Raw genomic sequence first — 24,361 nt, 5'->3', positions numbered from 1 at the left:
GTGAAAAATTATGTTGTTTATCAATCCATTAAAAGAGTAGGTACTTAGGTAGCTGAGCAAATCCACATTTTGTTGAAACTTTAAAAAAAAAAAACTTAACCTATTTCTTTAAACTCAACTACTTTAAGAGCTAAAACTACCTTTGAAAATTCTTGTGATATTAAAGTTCACTTCAAAGTTCAAATTATTAAATACTTGACTTACATTGTTCTTCGACTTGGCACGAAGCTAATGAAAGCAACCTTCCATGTTTTATTATCCACTTAACTGCGGCCGGGTTTAGAGGCGAGCCATCAGGCTTTTGAGCGACTGACAAATACGCTCTTATCTTCTATGCTTATGAAACTTTACATGGCTTGTCAGTTTTACTGCGAATTTAAGTGTAAAATGGAAAGTTTAGACTTTGATGTAGTTTGTAGCAGCTTAATAAAACTGTAATATGGTTCGTTCGTTCGATACGTCCACAGCTGGACAAAGAAGAAGGATTTCCACAGCAACCGGTCCTGGTCGCCAGCATCCAGGCACCTCCCGCGACCTTCACCAGATTGTCGGTCCACCTACGTCTTCCCGCTCCCGGTCGCTCCTCGAGAATGTTTCTGCCTCGACGGCCATCAGCTTCACGAGCTATATGCCCCGCCCACTGCCACTTGATTTTACCGATTCTGCGGGCTATTTCAGTCACTTTGGTTCTCCGGCTGATTTCCTCATGTTAGTTGTTTCTTTGATTTTCCACTTGAGAAAATTGGCAGCTTTGGCTGTAGCCTGGGACTTGAACCCATGGCCTTTTGTTTACTACTAATGGAACCACACAGACATTGTTGTAAAGTTACACCAACAGCAAAACACTTAATGACATTCGCAGTAAACATTAATAGGATTTTAGTTTCTGTACTTTGCAGCTTAGTTAATACAAGTTGAGCAATAAAGTAATAGTTTTCTTATTTTGAGTGAGTACTGAAAGGCTGAAAATAATTGATTTCTTCAGTTTTGAATTTGGTAGAGAAAAAGATGAAAATGTAAAATTTTAAAATACAAATTAACTGTATGATACTGTCTTTACTAGATTTTTTATTTCAATGCAACGCCCATTATAAAACTGCAACAGATAGGTAGGTACTACAAAAATAAAACTAAAGTTTATTGTGACTTATGAGTTTTATTAAAACATTGCAAACAGAGATACGGTTGTTTAGGACAAGCTTCACAGTAAGTGACCACCTTTGGTGATCGGTTCTTAGCCAGAAGCCTACCAATCACCTTCGCGTTCTCTTTGTAACAGTTGTAGCAAGTTCTTCGATTTAATCTTACTGGACCATCTTTTCTGGACAATGTATGTACCGTTCCTTTGTTCATTGTAGTGAAAGAGAACTCTTTTACGTCACACATGTGCTGCAGTATATATTTCCTAAAGTCCGTCATTTGAATACTATTCTGTGTCACACACTTGTACAAAGTAAAAGCATTCATAACAGCGGTATTCAACAGTAAATCTATAGCTACATTTTTGTACCATTTTACAGACTTGCGGAGGGACAATGAACTAGCAGTAACCTTGCTGCATACTTTCACTGCGTCTCTTGCTTTTTCGTAATTAATTAAAATCTGTGGCTTTGTAAAATCTTTCCCGCCTCGTGTTTGTTTTGTGACATTGACAAGTTCATTATCTGAGGGTTTAGTCGATAAAATGCATGCATCATTGTCCTTCAAGTTTATGATCTTAATTCCGTCTTTAGTCTCTCCTATTGTAAAAGAACCACCTTCAAGTTCGGTAGTAGCGACTCTTAGCGTAAGAAGCTGTTTCTTGATTTTCGAAAAACCGACTAAATACGTTTCATTGTCTAGTAGTTTTCGAGCCAGATCAAGGCTAGTAAAATATTCGTCAGTGTATAAAGTAATGCCTTCATTTAGAATATCTTCGCATAAGCTTATTACTGTATCTGACAACGTGTCATGCATTGTTTCATTTGTTGTTCGGGAAAACAGGCTAACTTTACAAATATAACCCGGATCGGAGCATAACTTTAATACTCTAGTGCCATATTTACTGGTTTCTTGATCCTTTTGTAGCTCAGATGACAATTTCCCATGAACAATGAGCGGTCCTTTTACTATAAACAAATCATCAGATGGAGAGAAATGTTTCTTAAAATTTACGTTCAGAGCGTTCACAAGGTTCTCGATGCAATGAGAGCTATTAGTTATATCGTCAGCTGAGAAGTGTAGCATTTGTAATAATAACTCGAATCGGTTTCGCGACATGACCAACCGGGGGAAGGGTTGAAACAATATGTCGTTTTTAGACCAATAGTCTGTAATTCTTGGAAGTTTCACGAGTCCCATGAACATTATCAAGCCGAAGAACTTTTTGATCTCCGAGTGGTTAGTTGGTACCCATTGGTTGATTCTTGCACAACGTGACGAATCTTTATTATTAGATATAACTCTGTCTGCCTTCATGTTTGTGCATTCAGCAATTGCTTGGAAAATTTCATCATGAACCATTAGCTCATAAAAAGTTAGAGGGGACGTAGTATTAGGCATATCCTTGAGGTGAAGGGGAATGTAAGAATTGTCTGCAAAATGTACCGTATACTTTTGTTGGCTGCTTATGACTGGTGCCCATGGATCCGCTTGGTTGAAACCTGATGAAAGAAATAATTATTTTCTGTAGTTACGACAGTTTTGTATATAACTTTTAAAAAAAAATTAAACCGACTTCAAATGCGTGAACACAAATAATACCTATTCAACAAAAAAATAATCGTTCAAATTGGTTCATAATCGGCGGAGATATTGCGTATAAAAAAGTTCATTCCCAATTTTCCACCCTTGGGGGTGAAATATTTTCTTTAAATTCGCATGAAACCACCCTTTTGATAATACCTATTCAACAAAAAAATAATCGTTCAAATTGGTTTATAATCGGCGGAGATATTGCGTATAAAAAAGTTCATCCCCAATTTTCCACCCTTGGGGGTTGTTTTTTTTATTATTAAATTTAAATGGGACCACCCTTGAGGTATTACCTATACGCCGAAAAAAGATTTGTTCAAATCGGTTCATAATTGGCGGAGTTATTGCGTAACAAACATAGAAAAAAAAAAACATACGGGTCGAATTGAGAACCTCCTCCTTTTTTTGAAGTCGGTTGAAAAGTAAAGTCAAGTGAAGTACCTAAAATACAATTATAATATTTTCATTGGAATTTAAACCTTATTACAGCAGAATAAATAACGTAATGCTTAAGGCTGGGTTGCTCCATCTTACTTTGATTATAACAAACATCAAAAGTCTGTCAAACTTCATACAAAAAACACCGGTTATTTTTATAGTTACGGTTAAAGTGAGGTGGTGCAACCCAGCCTAAGTCAACTTGTGTGCGTCGACCGTTTGGTACTTACACAAAATTCTCGTAGCGGCCTAATATGCCAGAGGTCACAGGTTTGATTCCCGCACAGTAAAAACATTTCTGTGCATGAACATAACTAAGGCCTAGTTGCAACACCTAACTTTAACGGTAACTATGACGATAACCGGTGCATTTTGTATGGAGTTTGACAGATTTTTGACGTTTGTCAAAGTCAAAGTAAGATGGTGCAACCCACCCTAAGTATTTGTATTAGTGTGGGTTTTTATACTCGTATATTATTTTTTTTCAATTATACTATTCACAAAAAAAATGTATTTATAACAATAAGTATGTAGGTTTAAAAAATTTTCACTTAAAACTTTATTATTACCAAATGTACCTTTTTCTATTTAACTAGTAAACATTGTGTTATTATTTTTTTATTGGATATTTTACACTGCGCCGCTAGCCCCAAACTAAGCAAAGCTTGTACTATGGGTACTAGACAACGATACTTTTTTAAATAAATACATGTAGGACAGGAAAAACGCAGGACCGTTCATTATAGAAAACCTTGGGGAAGGCCTTTGTCCAGCAGTGGACGTCATTTGGCTGAAACGAACGAACGAACATGTAGAAATTGAAATGCGGTTCTAATTCCCACGTATTTATTTGCCCGAGATAGAAAATAATAAAAATAATAATTCAAAACAATCGTCGTTCGTCTATTACACGTCTCACACTAACTCACACACTCTTCCTTCTCTTTCACACATCCTTACGTTCCGTTTCATACTCATATCCTACATACATATTATACATAGAAAACAGACCCGTCACAGAAATTAAAATTCATCATTTCAATTTCTGCCCGGCCGGGAATCGAACCCGGGACATCTCGGCAGTAGTCCAATCTGAACCACTACACCAAACGGCCGACAAATTATTATTAAATCGGACCGTAAAACCAGAGTATTTAACAAATGAGTAGGTCATCTTCATAGAAACGTCCGAGTGCGGTTTGTATGTGAGCGCGCCAATACGTATGCTATTTATTGTATTTACTCTGGTAAAACTCAGCTGTCAAAATTGGAGTTTCAAATTAATCTAAAAAGTAATTTTTGAAAATTAATTATGTGAAAACTAGATCACTCCGATCTTCAACTAACTGACAAAAGGAATTCTTAAGCTAGACTCTATTCACTATAAAATCACGCAAACCCAAAAGTTTGACATAGTGACTAAATGTTAGCCAAATTCATCATTTCAATTTCTGCCCGGCCGGGAATCGAACCCGGGACCTCTTTCGTGGTATACCGGCATGTTGAACATTATTACCACTCAGGTCGTACTTCGTTACTTATGATTAGGTACATACTTACAAAAATACCATACGATTATGACTTTCCTAAATAGATAAAGAAACTAAAAATAGTGTGAAAAAGTTTTTTTTTCAATCAATTTAAACCATAACCATAATCATAGTGACAGCTACGTACATAAATACAATACCGTAACTACATTAGACGGGAAATTGACCGAGACGAACGTTTGTTTACACTAAACTTCTCGATTAATTTCGCGCCGTATACGCAACAACATAAAAATGATAATTTTACGATCGCAAGCCAATTTCAACCTTAAAACATTGATTCACAAAGTATCAATACGGCCGACACAACAAACGCTTGCCAAACAGGCGAAACACTCGCCTAGTCCGAGCGAGATAGAGATAGGTGGCTACTACTACGTCATTATTGAGTTGCCGCGATTTAGTTAAAAATGTAACTTACTTAGGGGGTCGACCGTAACTTCTATGCTCCTGAGATCTTCGTCTATTTGTACACAGTATAGTCCTAAATTAGGTTCACCCATTTTGAGTGTACTACACAGACAATAACAATTATTTTGAATGGAAACGGACAAAATTTTTGCGTGCGGTCCCGGCTTGTGGCGCGCGCAGTACTGACGCCGTTTTGTGGGTGACGTGGGGTCACGTTGTGGCTAGTGATGTAAGAGCCGAATCGATAAAAAGTGAAAGTTATCGATTTGATGTCTGGTGTAAGCAGTCGTACTTTCGATGATTTTTAAATGAACATCGATAAGATAAAAAATCAGCGATCCTCTTTTTTGAAGTTTATTTTATATGAATAAACACTGTACTTGTTGTTTCAATTATATGAGATTAATATTTTTATTCGTTTATAAATACTTCGGTTATTTAATTAATTAATATTTTAAAGGCTAAACAAAAATATTAAATAATTAAATACATACGATTATAAATATAAGAATACAAATATCTATCTATTGTACATAAAAGTAGTAAATAAGGACACTATGCCTATAATTACTACATTTTTTTTATGATGCTACTTTGTTTATGTTGATGTGTCATTGCCCTAATGTTATCGGTTTACCTATAATCACTACGATCACATTGAGTAAATATTTTTTTATGTTGGTACATACAAGAACATGATTAATTTTGTTTGTATGTATTTACTGACAGTAACATTTTTTATAAATCTCTACCAAAACGCATTTAATTTTTTTTATCTAATGCAATAAAGTTTGATCTGATTTCAATATTATTTTAATGCATTAAAACAAATTCTACGGTTATTCAAATGTAAAGTCCAATAAAACCGGAAACATTCACAACATTAAATATCCTAAAATGCAGTGCCCGACGGGGTCCAATACATTTATTTTATTTGTTTAACAATGTTTCAACAGCATAATTGTATCTGACTTTACCATGTCACTTTTTGTAACATTATGAAAGCAATCAATTATTGAGTATCGATTCCCAACCGTCGACTATCGATTATCGAGCGTGTCACCGCACTAAAGTGGGCGACGTGCGGGGCGCGGGACGCGGGGCACGGGTGAGCCGTGACGCCGTGAGCCCCGCGTGTGTAACCGGTCGCTAGCAACGGAGCGCGTTCAAGGTTTTTTAATCGCCGCCATATTTAGAGTTGCGCACAATGGTATTATTTAGAGTTTAGTGGTATTAATTGCTAAATTGAATAAGTGAGGCGTCTAGTTTCAAATCCCGCTAAAACGATTTTGATAAGATTTCGAGAAATTGAAAAAACCGGTTATCCATAATAGCTTTGGCCTTAGGCAAAAAAAAATATGATACGAATTATTATTGTCATTTGGCAATACTAACAGTAATTGCTATTTATCTTTAAATTAAATATAATTTGAATTATAATGAAAACTATTTTCATTTTGGCGTATTTTGTTACGAACATTCGGTTTTAATGGGATTTGAAACGGACATGTTGTATTTTAGCGGGATTTGATAAGTGCAAATTATGAAGCAACCACGTTATAAAAAAATCTCCATACTGATTTCGCAGTCACGTGACCAAAATACCGTGCTACCATTGGTCAATCAACTTTTAGAGGGTTTTGAAAGAAACGGACGGCGTTTTAGCGGAGTTTGTAACACAAACCTAATTTTAAGTGCTAGTTTAGTAGTCTTTTAGTGTATTTTGATCGAAAATGATTGAACAGTATGATGAGAAAATTGCAGTAGCATCATTTAGAGATATAAACAGAAATAAGTTGCAGGAGCGTTTTAGCGGGTTTTGAAACTAGACGACTCAAGTGAGTAATTGCTCATACAATATCATTAAATGTTATCGACTTTTGACGTTGTATTTACCTGTTTATTTGTATGCAGAGGCGACTGGAAGAAATAATTTTATTTTTAACTATTTTATAACAGACTAGCATTCCGCCCGCGACTTCGCCCGCGTGGATTTTTGTCTGTCACTGAAAAACCTTATCGCGCGCGTCTATGTTTCAAAAACCGGGATAAAAACTATCCTTAGTAGGTATATCCTTTCCCGGGACTCAAACTATCTCTATGCCAAACATCAAAATCGCTTCAGTGGTTTAGGCGTGAAAGCGTGACAGACAGACAAATAGACAGACAGACAGACAGAGTTACTATTGCATTTTTAATATTCATATAGTATAGATTAGGTGCCTATTGCCCGTGTGAATTTTGGTCTATTATAGGCAATTTTGGTCAGGGATGATGTAGCAATAGCAAAATATTTTTTAAAATCTGTTCAGTAGGTAAGCAGTTTTTGTGTTTTACAATATACAAATACAAATATTTCCTCATTATTAAAAATGTGTGTGAAGAATGAAATAGACCTAGATAAAAAACAATACAAATAAATACATAATACTTATTAAGCCATGCACACACAGATAGCACAAATTAAACATAATAATACCGTGTGTTAACCTTCTCTAGTGTTTCTAATCGTAAATCCAGGACCTTGTGATCCTTTTATAAAAAAATATTACTAATAGTCCCGTTAACCCCTCGTGGTAAGCTAATAATATACTTCAGTTACGAGTGTGTTCACCACAATAGTCGAGCGCCGGGGATCGAACCCGCGTTCCTCGGATCACGAGTCGGCCAGACCGTCACCTTCACCGTTCGGCTGTCGTCGCTGCATTAGTAGTGTGTAGTTTTTTCTCTCACTAAAATGAGTTAACACTTTCCCGTACCTAGACACAATAGTTATGACGGCTATAGCAGTTCACTGTCCAGGAAAGTGTTAAATTATATTAACTCATAAATTATAAGTTAAAAGAAGAAGTTTGTCAATTTGAGGCTACCATACACAACTTACTCGCTCGAGCTCGTTGATACTCGTACTTAATTGGCATAACGCGCGCCGTAATGAAACCACTAATTTCGGAATGTTGAAGTTAATAAATAATTAATTAACATCAGCCCTAGGCATCTAAGAAACTTCCTTTGACTCAATATTTGTGTTTCACTGGCGGAACATGTTCTACCAAATTCGAATTTTCACTCGAATTTAACATAGTCCTTGAACATGTAACTTTAGAGTTGATTTTAGGGCAACTAGCTACATAAACGGCACGGTTGAGAGTTTGTAATTGAAAATGAGTATACCTGGGTTCCGTCCGAGCAAGTTTTGCTTGTTCTAATAATATTGGCCCAAGTTACTCCACTATAAATGCACGGATCCCTTTTGGACATAAACGTTCTTGGGATGCGTCCTCGTACGCAAAGTAAGGGTGAGGGTTACAAAAGCTTGCGTGCTCCATTATTTCTAGCAAGATTTTTCTATGGTAGCCATATTTATACAATAGGCAAAAAAGTTTAATTCAATTTCCACGCCCTAAACTTCTCTTGTCGCCGCTACCAACCGGCCAACATGGAAAGCATTGGGTTGGGGGAGGCCTATGTTCAGCAGTGGACGTCCTATGGCTGAGATGATGATGAAATTTCTCTTGCACGCTTTGCGTCGGCGATTCCTTTACGATATTACCTACATGGAATTGCTACAATATTTTATAACGCAGTATGTCAATGTGAGCTATTCCTCGAATCGCACCCACAACGCAACGCATATCTAAACTGATGTAAATGAATGGAAGATTCGATAGTTTTCACTGCAGCAGTATTATTTTCAAATATGAAGCCACTGACATACAACAATAAAAAACCACGTTATTATTATAATTGTGACACATGACGTCACATTTTTGTGCGAAATTGTCACAACATTATAGCTGCCGCAATTTAACCAGCTTGCGTGTCACTTTATAGAGCTCTACTAGCGCTTAAATAACTGCGTTCAGTAAATTCATTTCTCAAACAAATTATGTAGTTTGTTCCGAATTTGGCGTACGCTTGTGTACACACCCTTATTCCGCAGCATTGAAGTTGCCTTTCTTAGCTGAAGTTGTCGCGGTAAGTTGCTTATATAAACTTAGCTTTGGAACTGAGATTATTTTAGTGAGGTTATTCACAATAATCACAATCTAGTTAAGTTAGAAGCGCTATAATTTGTTTTGATTCTTTTCTAGAAATACTTGCAGAAGGAACATTTTAATATATTGTTTGAGGAAAGGAGCCTGTGTGGTGTTGATAGGTTTTTCTTAGAAAGCTTTGTCCAAGTGATACTAGGAAAGGGTTTCTAGGAAAGTTGCTTAGGAAATGATTCTATGAACCAAGATACAGTTCTCCGAGCTCTGATAATATATACTATATACTTTAAACTATGTATCAGATATATAGAATCATAAAAATAATTTAAAGTTCGCCTTTTGTACTGCATTTTGTTGTGCGCAATAGTTTTTTAATAAATAAATAGGTAAATAATTTTTACGGAGATTTTGTGTGCATTAGTGCATACAGAACATAGAAAAATAAAATTTATGGACTTAAAAACACTATAGGAATTAAAATGCGTAGGTGGCATAATATAGGCATAATCACTTGACGTAACGTTAACAGCACATGGTTCATATGCATAAAAGTTTTAAATAAATACGAAAACAAAAAGGTATGGTAAGGTAAAGGTTTTTACACACGCATAATGCCACATGAAAAACTTAGTATTATTCTTTTCTATATCCCTCAGAAGGCGTCAAATAAAATACATCTCGCTATCTTCTCACATAAAGTAAACCGATTCCGTCGCCGCCATTGTTGAAGTTTGTGGCTACTTTAACCCTTCGTTGGTACTTACGAGCGAGGAGAGCTCAGCTCATAGGTGTGTATTGTTACTGGTGATAAGGGTGAGAGTACGTTAACGGGGAATAGCGTATAAAAAAGTGGCTAAAAGAGCAATGGAGCAGAGCATATTGTGCCTAAAAGACAGCTTAGGACAGACTGTGATTGGAATGATTTGCTCCAGAAGCGGAGTATGGAAATAAGTAGAGCTGAAGTGATTATTGGTGTCCAAATGTGAGTAAATGTAAGTGAATTGAAATCCGAAGACAGTCGATGTGACCTAGCAGGGTAGGTAATCTAGAATGATGGAGAAGGATAATTATTTTAATTTGAATTAATTTATGTTATTACTAAATGTATTGAAAATGTGTAATAAAGCTTTTCTTCGGGAGTTATTCGTTTTATTGATTCATCTGATTACGTCCTTTCATCTAGAAGAAGTCGATGAAAAATTGCTGGTACACTACACTAACGCTAGCAGAGAGTAGAGATCTCTGCCAGACATGCCATATTATTGGCATGCATGTCTATTTGTCCATACCTTTTTTTTGGGACAGGAGACAAAAGAGCAGACGGATCACCTGATGGTAAATGATTACCGTCGCCAATAGACACCCTCAGGCACGGGAGCGTTACAGGTACGTTGCCGGCCTATAAGATGTAAATACGCTCTCTTCTTGAAAAATTGTAGGTCTTGTCAGTCCGGAAATACCGCGGACGACATACCTCTGAAAATACCATCCATTACCAACTGGTAACGGGCGGTATTGGTAACTACCGGGTAAGGGTGGGTTTGGTGGTGGAAGGTAAGTACTTACTATTAGTGTCATACTAAGTACTAAACCTATACGCTATCTTCCACCACCAAACTCACCCTTACCTCGGTATCGCACAGCGCGAGCATATGGCGCGCTATAACCATAAAATTTTATCGCTCTCGATGCCGAAATGATACATGAAACAATCTAAATTATAGCGCCGTGTCCCTGGACGGAAGCCAGCCTGTAATGACGGTTCATCCAATTTGTTGCCGTCTATTGTTGAAGGTTTTACGGAGACAATAAATTGGGAAAGATTATGGGATGATGCTTACGGAACTACATATATCGTATTGGTTATGATATCGCAATGATCGTCGTATTGAGTTTTGTCTCCGGTGATGGGAATACTTCATGATGATTAGGGCGGGGAGTTGATGGGTCATGCATTGTAAGTATTTATTGTGCATGTAAGGCTAGGGCAATGGAAAATTTGGTCAACATGGCAGGAAGGCAAAAGTGGTTTATAGAAATATCGCAACATTAAGTATGTACATTTCGAACTTCATACCACACTTACCATGTTCGTACTACAGATTTTCATACTGACTAGTGTATAGCACGTCTCTCTCAACAAGAAAAAACAAAACGCAACAAATTAAAAGGTGCTTAGCACTTTGCGGAACGAAATCAATATGAGTCGGTTGAAAATAGACTCGCATGGAAAGTGCTACCTAGTTTTTTCTTCCTTACTTGACTTAATTAGATGGCTTGATATACGTTCGTTCGTTCGTTTCAGCCAAATGACGTCCACTGCTGGACAAAGGCCTCCCCCAAGGTTTTCCACAATTAGCGGTCTTGCGCTGCCCGCATCCAGGTTTTTCCCGCGACCTTTACCATTGGCTTGATATAAGTGGTTAATTTTAAAACACTTATATTTTCTAGAAAACTATATATTTCACTACAATCCCTCTTGTTCATACGTGCTTTATTTACAAACTGTCTTTTCCTTATTTACAGTTCAAAGAAACACCCATTAACCCTCCACCGCCAACACTTGCCCGCGAACACGCGAACAAACGTGCCGTTCAAATTTGTACCGATGATTAACCCTCTAGTCGTCATTAAAAATAGATAAAGCGAATATTGTCTGAGCGGGTCCCTGAGGCCCGGCACGCGCCTCGCGTCTGCAATTCAATTACGGGAATATAAAGCTGGGGCTACACTGTGTGGTAGCCTGAAAGTGGTTAGGCTCGAAAATGAGGGGATTATTTATTTTATTTTAATATTTATGTGATAGGATCCTGGGTGAAGTGGTATGCGGATTTGCACATACGCCCTCGTCAAAATAATCAATACATCGTTTCTCTTCGTCATCATCAAGTATCAATCTAGAGTTGGAGTGAAAGTTTATTAAAACATTGCTACAGAAGGTTACGCTAAATTCAATAGCATCAAGTTAGAAAATCAAAAGATTTCATAGAACTTAAACTCACTCCTTTTTAGCACCTAGCATCTCGTACATAGATCTCTATTTTATTTTAACACATTTTTCCTAAAACGCTGATTTTAACGGAGTTTGGATAGTGTAATATTCATGTCTGCAACTGCAATTGTCATAAAATTTACACTAAATGTCGCTTTTGTCCATCCAGTTGTACTCTAGAGCTTGCACCGCTGTGTGACCTCCCCCTAATTATAAGTATCTGCCCCAGTGACGGTAGACGGGAAAGTTGGTTGGTATTATAGTGCGGAAAATTCTAGTGATTTATAGACTGCCGTTACAACTTTTACAGAGAGTGATGTTTTGTTATTAAGTTAAAAACGGAGCTGCGATGTTATACCTAAGCTGCTCCAATTATAGTCTATTTCAAATTGTCCACTTCCCAGCAGATAAATGGGGAAAATTCTATAGCATTACGTTGGAAAATTAGGTTGCAGTAAGTATATTATACCTAACGTACGTTCTATGTGATTGATGCATTGATGACCGTGATCGTTTCACATCAACGCTGATATTAATAGAAACTGAATATCATTATGAGGTGGTTACATGGGTCCTAACCTGGACATAGAGTTGACATTGCTCATGACCGACTCTACATGCGATTTAATTTCAAACATGTAGACACCTGGTAAAGATAATCGTCATGTGGTTATAATGAGTGTTTTTGTTACTAAAATGTACAGTTAGGTGTTCAGCAAACCTAATCAAAATCAAAATGAAATATAATGTAATGTACCTACACTGCATCTTTATGCTACTACCTATATCATAGAGTCGTACCTAACAAGAACTCGTCTACCCCATCAGTCATCTTCTTTTCTAATCATTAATTTGGCTCACATTCCCAGTCTTTCCAACAATTAATTTGCAATAAGCACAGCCCAATACTCCATTCTCCACCGAGCGATATTACAAACGCGCACGTCTGGGTCCGAACATTGGTGTATTAATTTTGCAGTACAATCTGCGGCGCGGCGCATCTGTTGCGGATTCGTTATGCACCCTTCCCTCTGATGTGACGTGTGCAGTGAGCGGGCAGTGTGGCTGGGTCAAAATTGAAAGAACATACACTGATAAAGTAATTGGGATTGTTTAGTGATGTACGAACAATAGCACAGCGAGCTATAACACGGTGGAATCTTGCAACGAAAATATAGACCTGCCTACATTTAAAATTTTGTATTTTAGGTAGAGATGTACATTTTGTAAGTTAGTTCGTGCTACTGAACCAATTTTGAAAAATCGTCCACCAATAGAAAGCTCCGTTATTCTTGAGTAAATAAATTGGGTACACCTATGTATTTATTATCATTAAATGCATAATCTAGTACTAATTATATCCCAAATTATGATGCCAACGGTATTTTTCTTGCAAGGCTACTCTGCAACTACGAATACTGTTGATATTATGGATTTTATGCTGCAAGCTGCAAGTCGTTTCTTCAATGAGTATAAAACTCTACTTGAGTCAGTGATTTTCAAGTGAAAAATCAAAGTTGCACAAACTAGACTTCGTTTCGTAGAACAATTTTCGCGGTTTAGTATTGTTCGATAAATTATCTTGTTTTGTCTCCACAAGTTCCTTGGTAACTCATCCAAATAAATTGAGACCGAATATTATGTTCATAGAACAAATCCCGCCAAAGTGAGATTTATTAGTTCATCCATCAGTTTTATTGAGGTTTCCTTTTATCTCATAAGCTCTTCACAAATGAGATCAGTGGATACCAAAACAACATGTTTTTAAAACGAACAAATCAAATGGCACCGAAGACCCAATGGTAAATTGTGTTTTTCTAGTCGTTTATTGACTGGAGAAGATTCACTAATGTGCTCATCAGTTTCATTCATATTATTGCCATATGCGAATTTTCTCTTGAAACTATGGTCTTCTCTGAACAATCTGAAGAAGTCTACATAATAGGTTTTCGTTCTTTCTTTCTTAGTTGGTGTTCGCTAAATTTTATTTTCTCCCACACCCTAGCACAGTTTGAAATATCCAGCCACAACTTCAGAATGAAAGAAACCAATGAAATCGTTAAGCCCAATCGGAATTCCCATTCAGATAAAGATATCCCAATGATCGATGTAAAACACTCGGGTATTCATAAATTCAAAGTGCTGGTTACGAACAGAATGGATACAAGCGCAGTAGGCTTTATTCTCGAATTGATGGGAAGCAATATACATTTTATAAACCCTTGTTTTTCTAGTACAGTCCGAGCAAATAGATTTTATCTATATACTTATAATAAATCTGTAGAGAGGTCAATTCTGTACATGAAATATATTTTCAAAATAACTATCAGGGGGTGATTAGTGATCGATACTGATGCCAAAAATGCAATCAGTAAAATTTTTGTCTGTCTGTCTGTCTGTCTGTCTGTCCGTCTGTCTGTCTGTCTGTCTGTCTGTATGTTCCTTATAGAAACAAAAACTACTCGACGGATTTTAACAAAACTTGGTACAATTATTCTTCATACTCCTGGGCAGGTCATAGGATACTTAGGAATTCCCACGGGAACGGGAATTAGCGGAAAAATCCTTTAATCCCGTTAGACGCTTGAAATTTGGCATGCAGGTACCTTAGTAAACTTAAAGCTTAGTTACAACAGGATATTGCAAAATTCCCGCGGGAACGGGAGTTAGCGGGTAAAAACATTTGTATGAAAAATCTAAACCGCTTAAGTTAGACGCTTGAAATTTGGCATGCAGGTACCTTAATAAACTTAAAGCTTAGTTATAACAGGATATTGCAAAATTCCCACGGGAACGGGAGTTAGTGGGGAAAAACATTTGTATGAAAAAATCTAAACCGCGTAAGATAGACCCTTGAAGTTTGGCATGAAGGTACCTTAGTAAACTTAAAGCTTAGTTATAACAGGATATTGCAAAATTCCTACGGGAACGGGAGTTAGCGGGAAAAAACATTTGTATGAAAAAATCTAAACCGCGTAAGATAGACTCTTGAAATTTGGCATGCAGGTACCTTAGTAAACTTAAAGCTTAGTTACAACAGGATATTGCAAAATTCCCACGGGAACGGGAGTTACCGGGAAAAAAAATTGTATGAAAAAATCTGAACCGCGTAAGATAGATGAAGGCGGGGTAAAACGAGATCCACGCGTACGAAGTCGCGGGCGGCCGCTAGTTTTGTAATAATCTCGTACTTATAACTTAATTACTGATTGCCAAGTGTAATACCATAAGATCACAGAGCCAGTTAACAGGTCTCTATTTCAGTCGATTTTTCATCATAAATTATCTTATTTTCTGATAATGGTACATCAAGCTAAACACGGTTTCACCTTATGTTACTGATTCGATCAAAAATCGTAAAGTCTGAAGTGCTTTCGACTATAGTTTACTAAATTGAAAAAATATCTATAGGATTGGTGACCACAAGTACCTACTCGGATAATAAAGAATTATTTCTAAATGCAATGCTCTAAAATACAACCTTTAAACCTACCTAGTCTACGTTCATTATTAAAAGTCTGTATAGAAAAAACAATACAAAACCTCTTGTACGAATTGCAAATTCAACTGAATAAAAATCAGCCAATTATTCAAATGCAGCGACCGAAGACTGAGCCCGTTGAATATTGATTGTTTTTGATCGTTGAAAAGGGAATGAGCCAGAGATCAGTATTTCACAAATTTGGAGCAAGAGCTATGAAGTTATTGATACTTTTAAAAGTAACTTTAGTTTATACACCTAATTATCCGTGAACGAGACGTATTAATACAACAACAGGCGTTGAGTCATTTAGTCAAAATAAGATTAATTCTACTTAGGTTTAGTTGCACCACCTAACTTTGACCGTAACTTTGGCGATTACCGGTGTTTTTTGTATGAAGTTTGTCAAATTTTTGAGATTTGTTAAAGTTAAAGTAAGATGGTGCAATCCAGCCTAAATAACCCTCCTTCTGACGCAGTCGGTTAAAAAAGGACATACGTCTCACATAGAAATAAACAATGCGGTTCACGAAAAACTGAATATTAGTGCAGTGGTCATTCATCAGATCACATCATAAACCTTGAAGACTTACTTAGATCTTACTCTCATAAGCTGACTAACAAGTCAAAGGCTCTATAACCAAGATTTGCGTCATATCTACTATCTTTTTTCCACTCTCCTTTTCTCCAGTCTAGACTAGACTAGACAGCAGTAATGTAAAGATAAATGTCCAGCATTAAATGTAAGTGAAAACTTAGATCCAAGTTCAAAAAACATCTCAGACGCGACCATTTAAGTGAGAATTTGGGCTTTGTCCAGCTTTCTTTTAAAATGATTGTCGTTGGGACTTTTAGTAGAATACTTGAGATAGAACCAAATTTTCTTCAAAAATCATAATGGTGATATTTAATCTTCTTTTTGTATAGTGTCACGATAACGATACCAAATTATCTTTAATATGTATTTTTTAAAATATGCTTTAGCTTACGCTTTGCTTGGCTCGACTAGTCAAAGAGCTTTTTAAAAGCCTATTTGCAGATAATAAATGACTTTTTACTGGGTACAATGTTTTATAAAAGAAAAAGTGTTAGGTGTCTGTTCTCTAATTTGCAATCTGCTCATTCGTTCGTTTCAGCCAAATGACGTCCACTGCTGGACAAAGGCCTCCCCCAAGGTTTTCCACAATGATCGGTCCTGCGCTGCCCGCGACCTTTACCAGATCGTCGGTCCACCTAGTAGGAGGCCTGCCCAATGCAATGTTAAATGACTTTGAATATGGCTTATTATGTCTGGCATCAGTCAGGGTTGTGATTTCAGTTGATACAATTCACATAACGCAAGAAAAATAAACCAACTCTTTGAACTCGTCTGAGACACGTAGAACCATAAATGCATTTCCTACTTGCAATGCACCTAACGATATAAGATAAAGCAAATTTCCCGGAAAACTATAAATATGCTGTCAGATGAGAACAAACAAGTGTACTTACTTGAATTCATTGCGCTACAATGGTGGGACTTAGAAACCGAGTCCTACTTTCAAGTACTAAACTTTTTGCAGTACATAGGTTAGAGACTCTCCTATTACACCAATGTGAAGGAGAAAAGCTCCGAAATGCCGCCATAGTTGCATGATATACGTGCTTTATTAGGATTGTAGGAACTTTTTGTATAAGTTCCAATGTTGTCATGTTATTTACAACTATGAGAGAGTTTACAGGTCTGTCTAATGACGGCCTAAGTAAAATTGTAAAGGTAGCTGATGTGCGTTTACAATTTCAAACTCCTTGGCCGCTAGCCTGGCTGGCGAGAAACTTCTTTTTCTTTTGTGTTTTTTTACGACTGTCACTTTTCTCTTTTGTCATGATTATCTACCAAAACGAATATGTAATTTAATTATTTGAAGCAATATAGTTTTATATTTTACATCTGACAAAGCCTTTCAATTAACATATCCCTCGTAGTGAAAGACGTAAATTCGTTCAGAGAGAGTTGTATTGCGTCGTATCGTAGCTGACCCCTAGCCATCAAAATGCCATCATTTTGATATTAGACCGTTCTAATACTTACATATTTATATAAAATTTTGGTAAAATGTTTTAAAATCCCAAAAAATGGGAGGGCTCAATAGAAAGAAAGAAAGAAAGAAAGAAACATTTATTGCTATGGACATCACAAAAGACAGAAGAGGTAAAATGGAAAAAAAAAGCAAATAAGACAGAGGTGACATAAAACATACAATAAATGAATGAATAAACTAAGCAGTGCCACCCTGTCGCACAGCGATGCCCATCGCAATGGGACCTCACTCAGCATATGCCGTGGCCCCCGGTGAGGGAAGCCACGACGCTGGTTTTCAGTGTGCCCCATGCCGAGTGAGAGTCACGGACACTAACCTATACTGCATAAAATATACATACATAAATAATAATAATAGTGCGCGTATAAATTTTAAATGTATATACAGACGTAGTAGAAAATAATAATATACGATATAGACGAAGTAGAAAAGATGTGATAAGATATTTATAAATAAAAAGATAATATTTAAAAAACAAAACTGTGTGTGTGTACATAATAATAATAATAAATTGTAATGTATTAAAGTGCGTTTGTGTATACTGTGATTGTGTGTGTCTCGACGTCCGCAAAACAGTCTCGATCGATCGAATCATTCTGCGTGGTTGTGGCTATTCATAGCATCAGTTAAATCAGTTTGGCCCATAATCTTGAGCGCTTTAGTCGCATACCCACAATACAAAAATAATAAATAAACAAAATAAAATACATCAGTGTCAGATCAAATTAATTATATAAAATTCATTTACGCATATTTAAAAATATAATCATGTCAGATAGTTGTTATTACGATGTCAATTAATTGTATACAATCATAGTGGTGCTTAAATGCTATGTCGAGAGGAGAGAGTCAGTTCTATGAGAAGTCAAATCAAGTCAAGCTACTACAGTCCTAAATACGATGATCGGTGACCTACCTACCCCCGTGATCGTTTGTCTGGAAACTTGAGGTATGGATACAAGTTACCTACGTTAATAATTGTGTACTAAAAACGTGTTCTCTGTACTTTTTTTTAAAAGTGCTTATTGTTTTTAGACTACGCAATGGCGGTGGCAAGTCATTCCAGCACTTGGAAGCGGCAAACCTGAAACTACCCCGAAAGGCAACGGTTCGGTGCGGGGGAAGGATGAGAGCGCTGCCGGAGCGACGGGTCTGGTGCGAGTGGATTTCCCGAGTCCAAACTAGTTTCTCCAGTAGATAAGTCGGAACATTGTGTTTTATTGTACCAAAAAGCAATGTAGCAAAGTGCAACGCCCTCCGTGAGTTCATTTTTAATATTTTAGAATTGTTTAAATATGGCGTAACGTGTGCTCTTGGCGGGATCGAGAAACAAAAACGAGCACATGAATTTTGCACACGTTGGATAGCTTGTTTGGTGCGCGACAGCAGCCGAGGTCCATAAACCACGTCCATGTAATTAAATTTAGATAGAACTAAAGAGTCGCACAACCTAATACGATTTTCAATGGTCAGATATTTACGTATTTGGTATAACACTTTAAGTCTATAATAACAGTTCCCTATTGTATGTTCCCAATAAGCTTCTATGTTTTGTTCTTTCATCTTAAGAGTGCAAAAGAATGATTATTGCCTAACTTTTACCGCGAATTGCCCCGGGCTCCGCATTAGCCGAAGTTTATAACGTTCGTAAGTGCTACTGGGAAGGACTTGAGCAATAATTGTTGCTAATAACCATTGCTAAAAAGCGCTAGATAACAAAAGCTAAAGACTCAATAAACTCTCAAGTGCTTTTGCATTGTGGTATGATGACAATGGAATAAAAAGTTTAGTAAATAGGTATTCTAAGATTTCAGGTCATAGCAGACTTATTAACTCGTATCGCTTTTCGCGAGCTGTTATCGCCTTTCGCGCGCTGTCAACTGTCAGGTGAGGCGTTTACGTTACAGTCTTACGGTGCGGATACTTTGCGTTGAAATATGGAGTTTCATACAAATAATTTCATGCCGGAAAACGCAGCGTGGGACGTCCACCCACAAGGTGGACTGACGACGACGACGACCGACGAGCATATGACGATTTGTAAGAACTATTTATTAGTCTAAAGCAATAAAGAAATTTTGACTTTGACTTTGACTTTGACATCATAAAGGTAGCAGGAAGGCGCTGGACGCAGGCCGCTACCAACCGGGTAACATGGAAAGCATTGGGGGAGGCCTATGTTCAGCAGTGGACATCCTATGGCTGAGATGATGATTATGATGATTAATTTCATGCCTCGATTTGATAAGGTTACGATCCCTTTCCGGGTTGATAAGTGCTACGTCCTTTATGTTTAACGACAAATAAACAGGACATAAACAAGCTTTCTCATTTGTTTGGTTAATTAAAATTTCTGCCTAACCTAAAGTGGGGTATGTACTCCTGTTTTGCACAAACACAAAATAATATATCGTTTAAAATCAACCAACAAAATAAAAAGGCACCTCAAATTTATATTCAAACATGCACTTGTATTTGAGAATGGTTTTTTAGTATTTTAGAGTACTGTCAGCAAAACCATGTTTTTACTACGAATATTTTATTTGTTTATTTTATTTTACATCGAGGTAGTAAGGTTCTCCCTATTCTATTGTTAATTTTGTGTTTTTAGAATAAAGTTCTAAAAATTCTTCTATCATAGGTCCCGTTTTCTTGCATTTCATGCACTTCTTTATCTCTGTAATATACCATGCTTCAGAGTATTTTTTTCCTGTCAGTACCATTACTGCGTTCGTAGTTGGTTCCAAATGTAACGTATTTCACGTCACGTACCCCACCCCTTAGTAAGTTATGGCAAATGCATAATTATACACAAATAAACATACATACTTATCTACTACAGATGCAGAGAGAATAGCAGCTTTTCGTATAACATAATTATTATTATTCAATCCTTTATTTGACAGTTTCGGGTAATGTAATGTTTATTAACCAAACGTAATATTTGTTTACTATGATTATACGTTATACTCGTAGGTGTGCTCGCTAGTGAGTGAAAAATCTGTGAAGATTTTAGTTCTTGAAAGTACTAAACCGCTAGGAGCACTGTACAATCTGACAAACATTGAATGTAATTTTTTTACGCAGTCACTAGCGAACACACCTCATCCAAACTCATGGTAAGCACACGTATGTATCTTAGAAACACCATATATTTCTATTTGAAGTTATGCAAAAACCAATATTCTTTTATTAATACTTTTGCAATGTTGATCAAAATGTTTGGATCTTCGTAGACAGTGATCCTACTAACATTCAAATGTCAGGTTCAAAATTCAAGCGGTTTCGCATGCCAATAAAATGTTATAGAGGCTGACTGTACACGTTTGCGCGTACGATTCGAGCAGGCGTCACGACTATCACCTAAGTATTATCGCGTTCGTAACGATAATGGAACTTTCTAGTGAGTGTAACCCGACATTAATTCAACTCGTACTTTAGCCTAATGGCGGTGGTTTCGCAAATTGCGCTTCCGAATAATTATATTGTGTAGGGATGTGTTGTTTTACATAATAATCGATTTGGAATCGGTTTGGTTTGGGTATCAGCTAGTTAGCAAGGAAAACTCATTGTATAGGTTTGATGATGTTCAGAAGAAAAACACTTTTATCAATCCCTTATCAATAAAAGTACCTACAAGGCAGAACAATTTTTTTTTGTTTCAATGATTCCTTATTAATTGTATATTCTTGATTCACGAGCGTTACTTTTTCAAATCTACTGATGTGGCTTCAATCAATAAGGCAAAGTCCTGCAGATTCAGTTCCTTCAGATTCGATTGTGGATCGATTGATACTAAAAAGACTGTGTACAGTGTCATTCGATACATTTCTTTTTAGTATCAATCGATTACCCCACAATCGAATACACATACTTATTCATTCACATCCCTATTGTAAGGCACGCGTATTCGTTTAATGGAGGCCCCAGGCGCGGAGTAATTATGTTTGCTCTAAACTAACGTCGTGCTAATCAGTGCGTGTCTCTGTCTTACTGCCACTGTGCTCTGGAATGCTGGAAACCAAGAAGACAGGGATAAAAACATTACCTCCTTTTTGGTGCAATCGGCTGAAACAAAAGAGATTTGGTGATCATCAAAATGAATATGCTTTGGAAAATTTCAAATGAGGATCCAACTTAATGTCGTATCCTGAAAAATGTGTAAAGAAATGACGGCACATGCCACAATCTCTTTCTCATTTTTCATAGTGAGACATTATTAATTTCCTTCCATATGCCTCTGACATGAATTCATTTCTATAATAGGCTAACACAAATTCTTTGTGTAAAATTATCTAACTATCCAAAAAACCTGAATTCAAGCCTTCCTTTCTTCAAACTGCCATTCCCAAAGTGAAAAAAGGCAAAGTGGATCATAGATGTGCATAGTCTAGCACCTGTAACTTTATAACCTCGTAAGTAAACAAAAAATCCCTTTCAAGCATGCCTCAGCAAGATAGAAAACATCGCAAAACATTGCGCCCTAAAGCATTCCTAAAATCGGTTCTATTCATCAAACAAACTAACCCCGTCCTAAACATTTGTCCCTAAAGCAAATAACAGCACAGATCCATAGATACTTGTGTCATAGCAAAGCGTGCAAAATGGCTTCTTCAAGCGATATATTGCCGTCTCGCGTGACGTCGTTAGGAACAGCTGTGCCTCAGTTTTTGCAAGCGATGTTTGAAGCAACAATATAAAATTTCCTACTTTATCATTGTTTGCGGACGTAATCAGGGGATTCAGGGAATATAGATAGCCAGTTGTGTTCCGGTATTTAGAGGTTAGCCAGTTCCTTTGCGGTTGAGGATTCAGGGTGAAGCTCCCTTCCACCTTCGACCTAAGCATCATTTTCCATCAGGTGAGATGCAGGCCAAGAGCTTCCTCGTTGTATATTAGTTAACAAAAGTTCCTTTGAGGTAGAGGATCCGGCCTGATCATCACTTTCCATCAGGCTGGCCTGATGGAAGAGCATCCTCATTTATCGTGGAAAAAAATACAGCTAATAGATTAGCAAAGAGCTGGACACGAAAGCTATCGGATTCTTTTCGTCCAGTCATGTCTTGGAATACGACTTGATCGTAAAATTCTGTTAGTTACTTAAGTTCTCTAAACCTTAAGACCTTTCTTCGTAAGTAACCCAATTCAACAGCTGAAAAAACTCAAAGCTAGTTTCTAAGCTTCCTATTCCTATTATAATGTGAAAGTTTTTGAAGTTGGACAAGTTTTGTTTTCCTATGACTGAAACTGAATTTCACGCGGGTGAATCAAGTCCTTGCAAATGGCAACACACATTCTTTTCACGTGTGGTTAAATGCAAATAAGTATCTGAGGCAGGTAATTTTTCACAAGGCTGAATAGGCCGCCATTATCGCCGAGTAAGTACGCCCCTTCCAGTTTGTTCCATTCCGGAATCATTAGCAGTATCGAACCGCACGCTATGATCTGACCTATGTTCTGTAGGCATAATTATACATTCTTTTTCAATTTATCATCATCAACAGCCCTTTACAGTCCATTGCTGGACTATGAGCCTCCTTCACTATGGTAGAGGGTTTTGCCATAATCCCCACGCTAGGCAGGCGGGTTGGAGATCGATTCGATCGATCGATCGATTTTTTGCAATTAATTAATAGTTATTCCAAGAACCGCTGTGTTTAGCTTGATATGCTTTCTGTACATAATATTTTCAAACTAAACACATTTATTTTAATTTCCAATTCACATTTATCTTTATTTTTAACAGACTTCAAAAAGGAGCAGGTTCTGAATTCAGTCGGTATTTTTTTATACTTCAAGATTGAGTCTTAAATGTAAGTTTAACCGTTCTTCGTTTCGCTTTCTTTCAAGGCGAGAGTGAATAGGCACTTACAGAGCAGATATGTGCCATCCTAGACTGTATCCCACTTAACATCAGGTGCGATTGTGGTCAAATACCTGCCTTGTAAAAAAAATAAAAAATAAAAAAAAACTTCCAAAATGTTCAAACAAAGCAAAGTTTTCAATGAAACAGCAACGAAATATGTGTATTAATAAAATTATATCGAGATTTTTACTGTGCACCCTTTTAATATCGAGTTTCCGATATTTCGTCACAGCTGCATGCGCCATATTCATGATATTATTACCTGCATAACTTGTATGTAATAGTGTAACACAAATGTCATATGGTACCAATGAATATAAGTGTCAGTGACCATTCAAGTTTACGATAAACGAAACACCTGACCGATTCCATCAATAAAAAAGCGTTTTGAAAAAGGTAAACATGTAATTTTATTGTAAACAAAACACTTCAATGTCTCAATCATACTCAAATTGATTGATAACTCAAAGAACAGGGTTAAATGGATGCACCCTCGACATATTCGCTTAGGCTCTCAGATTCCGAAGTAATTCATCAAAATTCGCCAACGTTATTTATCATCTTCATTTCCACCAACTTTATGCGGTTGTGATAAGAACTGTATTTGAATACGTCCAAGAATGACAGAAATAACAGAACAAACAGGAAAAATGTTTAGGGGCAATAAATTCAAGCAATCTCTCGCCACTACAACGCTCGAAATCATAATAAATTGAGCAGGCTCTAACCGTCTAATAGCTGGGTGTCGGTCTGTAAGATCTCCATTGTGTAATTTCATGGAAAATGTAAGCATTATTTTTTTATGAATGATACT

General features: G+C 36.9%; 1 protein-coding gene across 1 annotated transcript; it reads right to left on the bottom strand.

Annotated features, from left to right (window-relative positions):
• Positions 1 to 1,136: 1,136 nt before the first annotated feature.
• Positions 1,137 to 5,314, bottom strand: LOC114359094 (uncharacterized). The gene is made up of 2 exons (XM_028313338.1): positions 5,143 to 5,314; positions 1,137 to 2,642 (listed from the first exon to the last, which is right to left on the bottom strand). Exons 1-2 carry the CDS (start codon positions 5,222 to 5,224, stop codon positions 1,138 to 1,140), a joined length of 1,587 nt encoding a protein of 528 aa, XP_028169139.1. The 5' UTR covers positions 5,225 to 5,314; the 3' UTR covers position 1,137.
• Between the last annotated feature and the right edge of the window lie 19,047 nt (positions 5,315 to 24,361).

This window comes from Ostrinia furnacalis, unplaced genomic scaffold (assembly GCF_004193835.3).
Source record: "Ostrinia furnacalis isolate ACB-3 unplaced genomic scaffold, ASM419383v2 OfSCF4234, whole genome shotgun sequence".
Classification (NCBI taxonomy): Eukaryota; Metazoa; Arthropoda; class Insecta; order Lepidoptera; family Crambidae; genus Ostrinia; species Ostrinia furnacalis.
This window is presented reverse-complemented; position numbering and strand designations above follow the sequence as displayed.

Bases quoted from the DNA above. Each gene is read 5' to 3' on its own strand.
- LOC114359094 (XM_028313338.1), bottom strand. From the start codon at position 5,224: ATGGGTGAACCTAATTTAGGACTATACTGTGTACAAATAGACGAAGAT. The intron at 2,643-5,142 runs GTAAGTTACATT...TTCTTTCATCAG, and splicing joins AGTTACGGTCGACCCCCTAA to GTTTCAACCAAGCGGATCCA.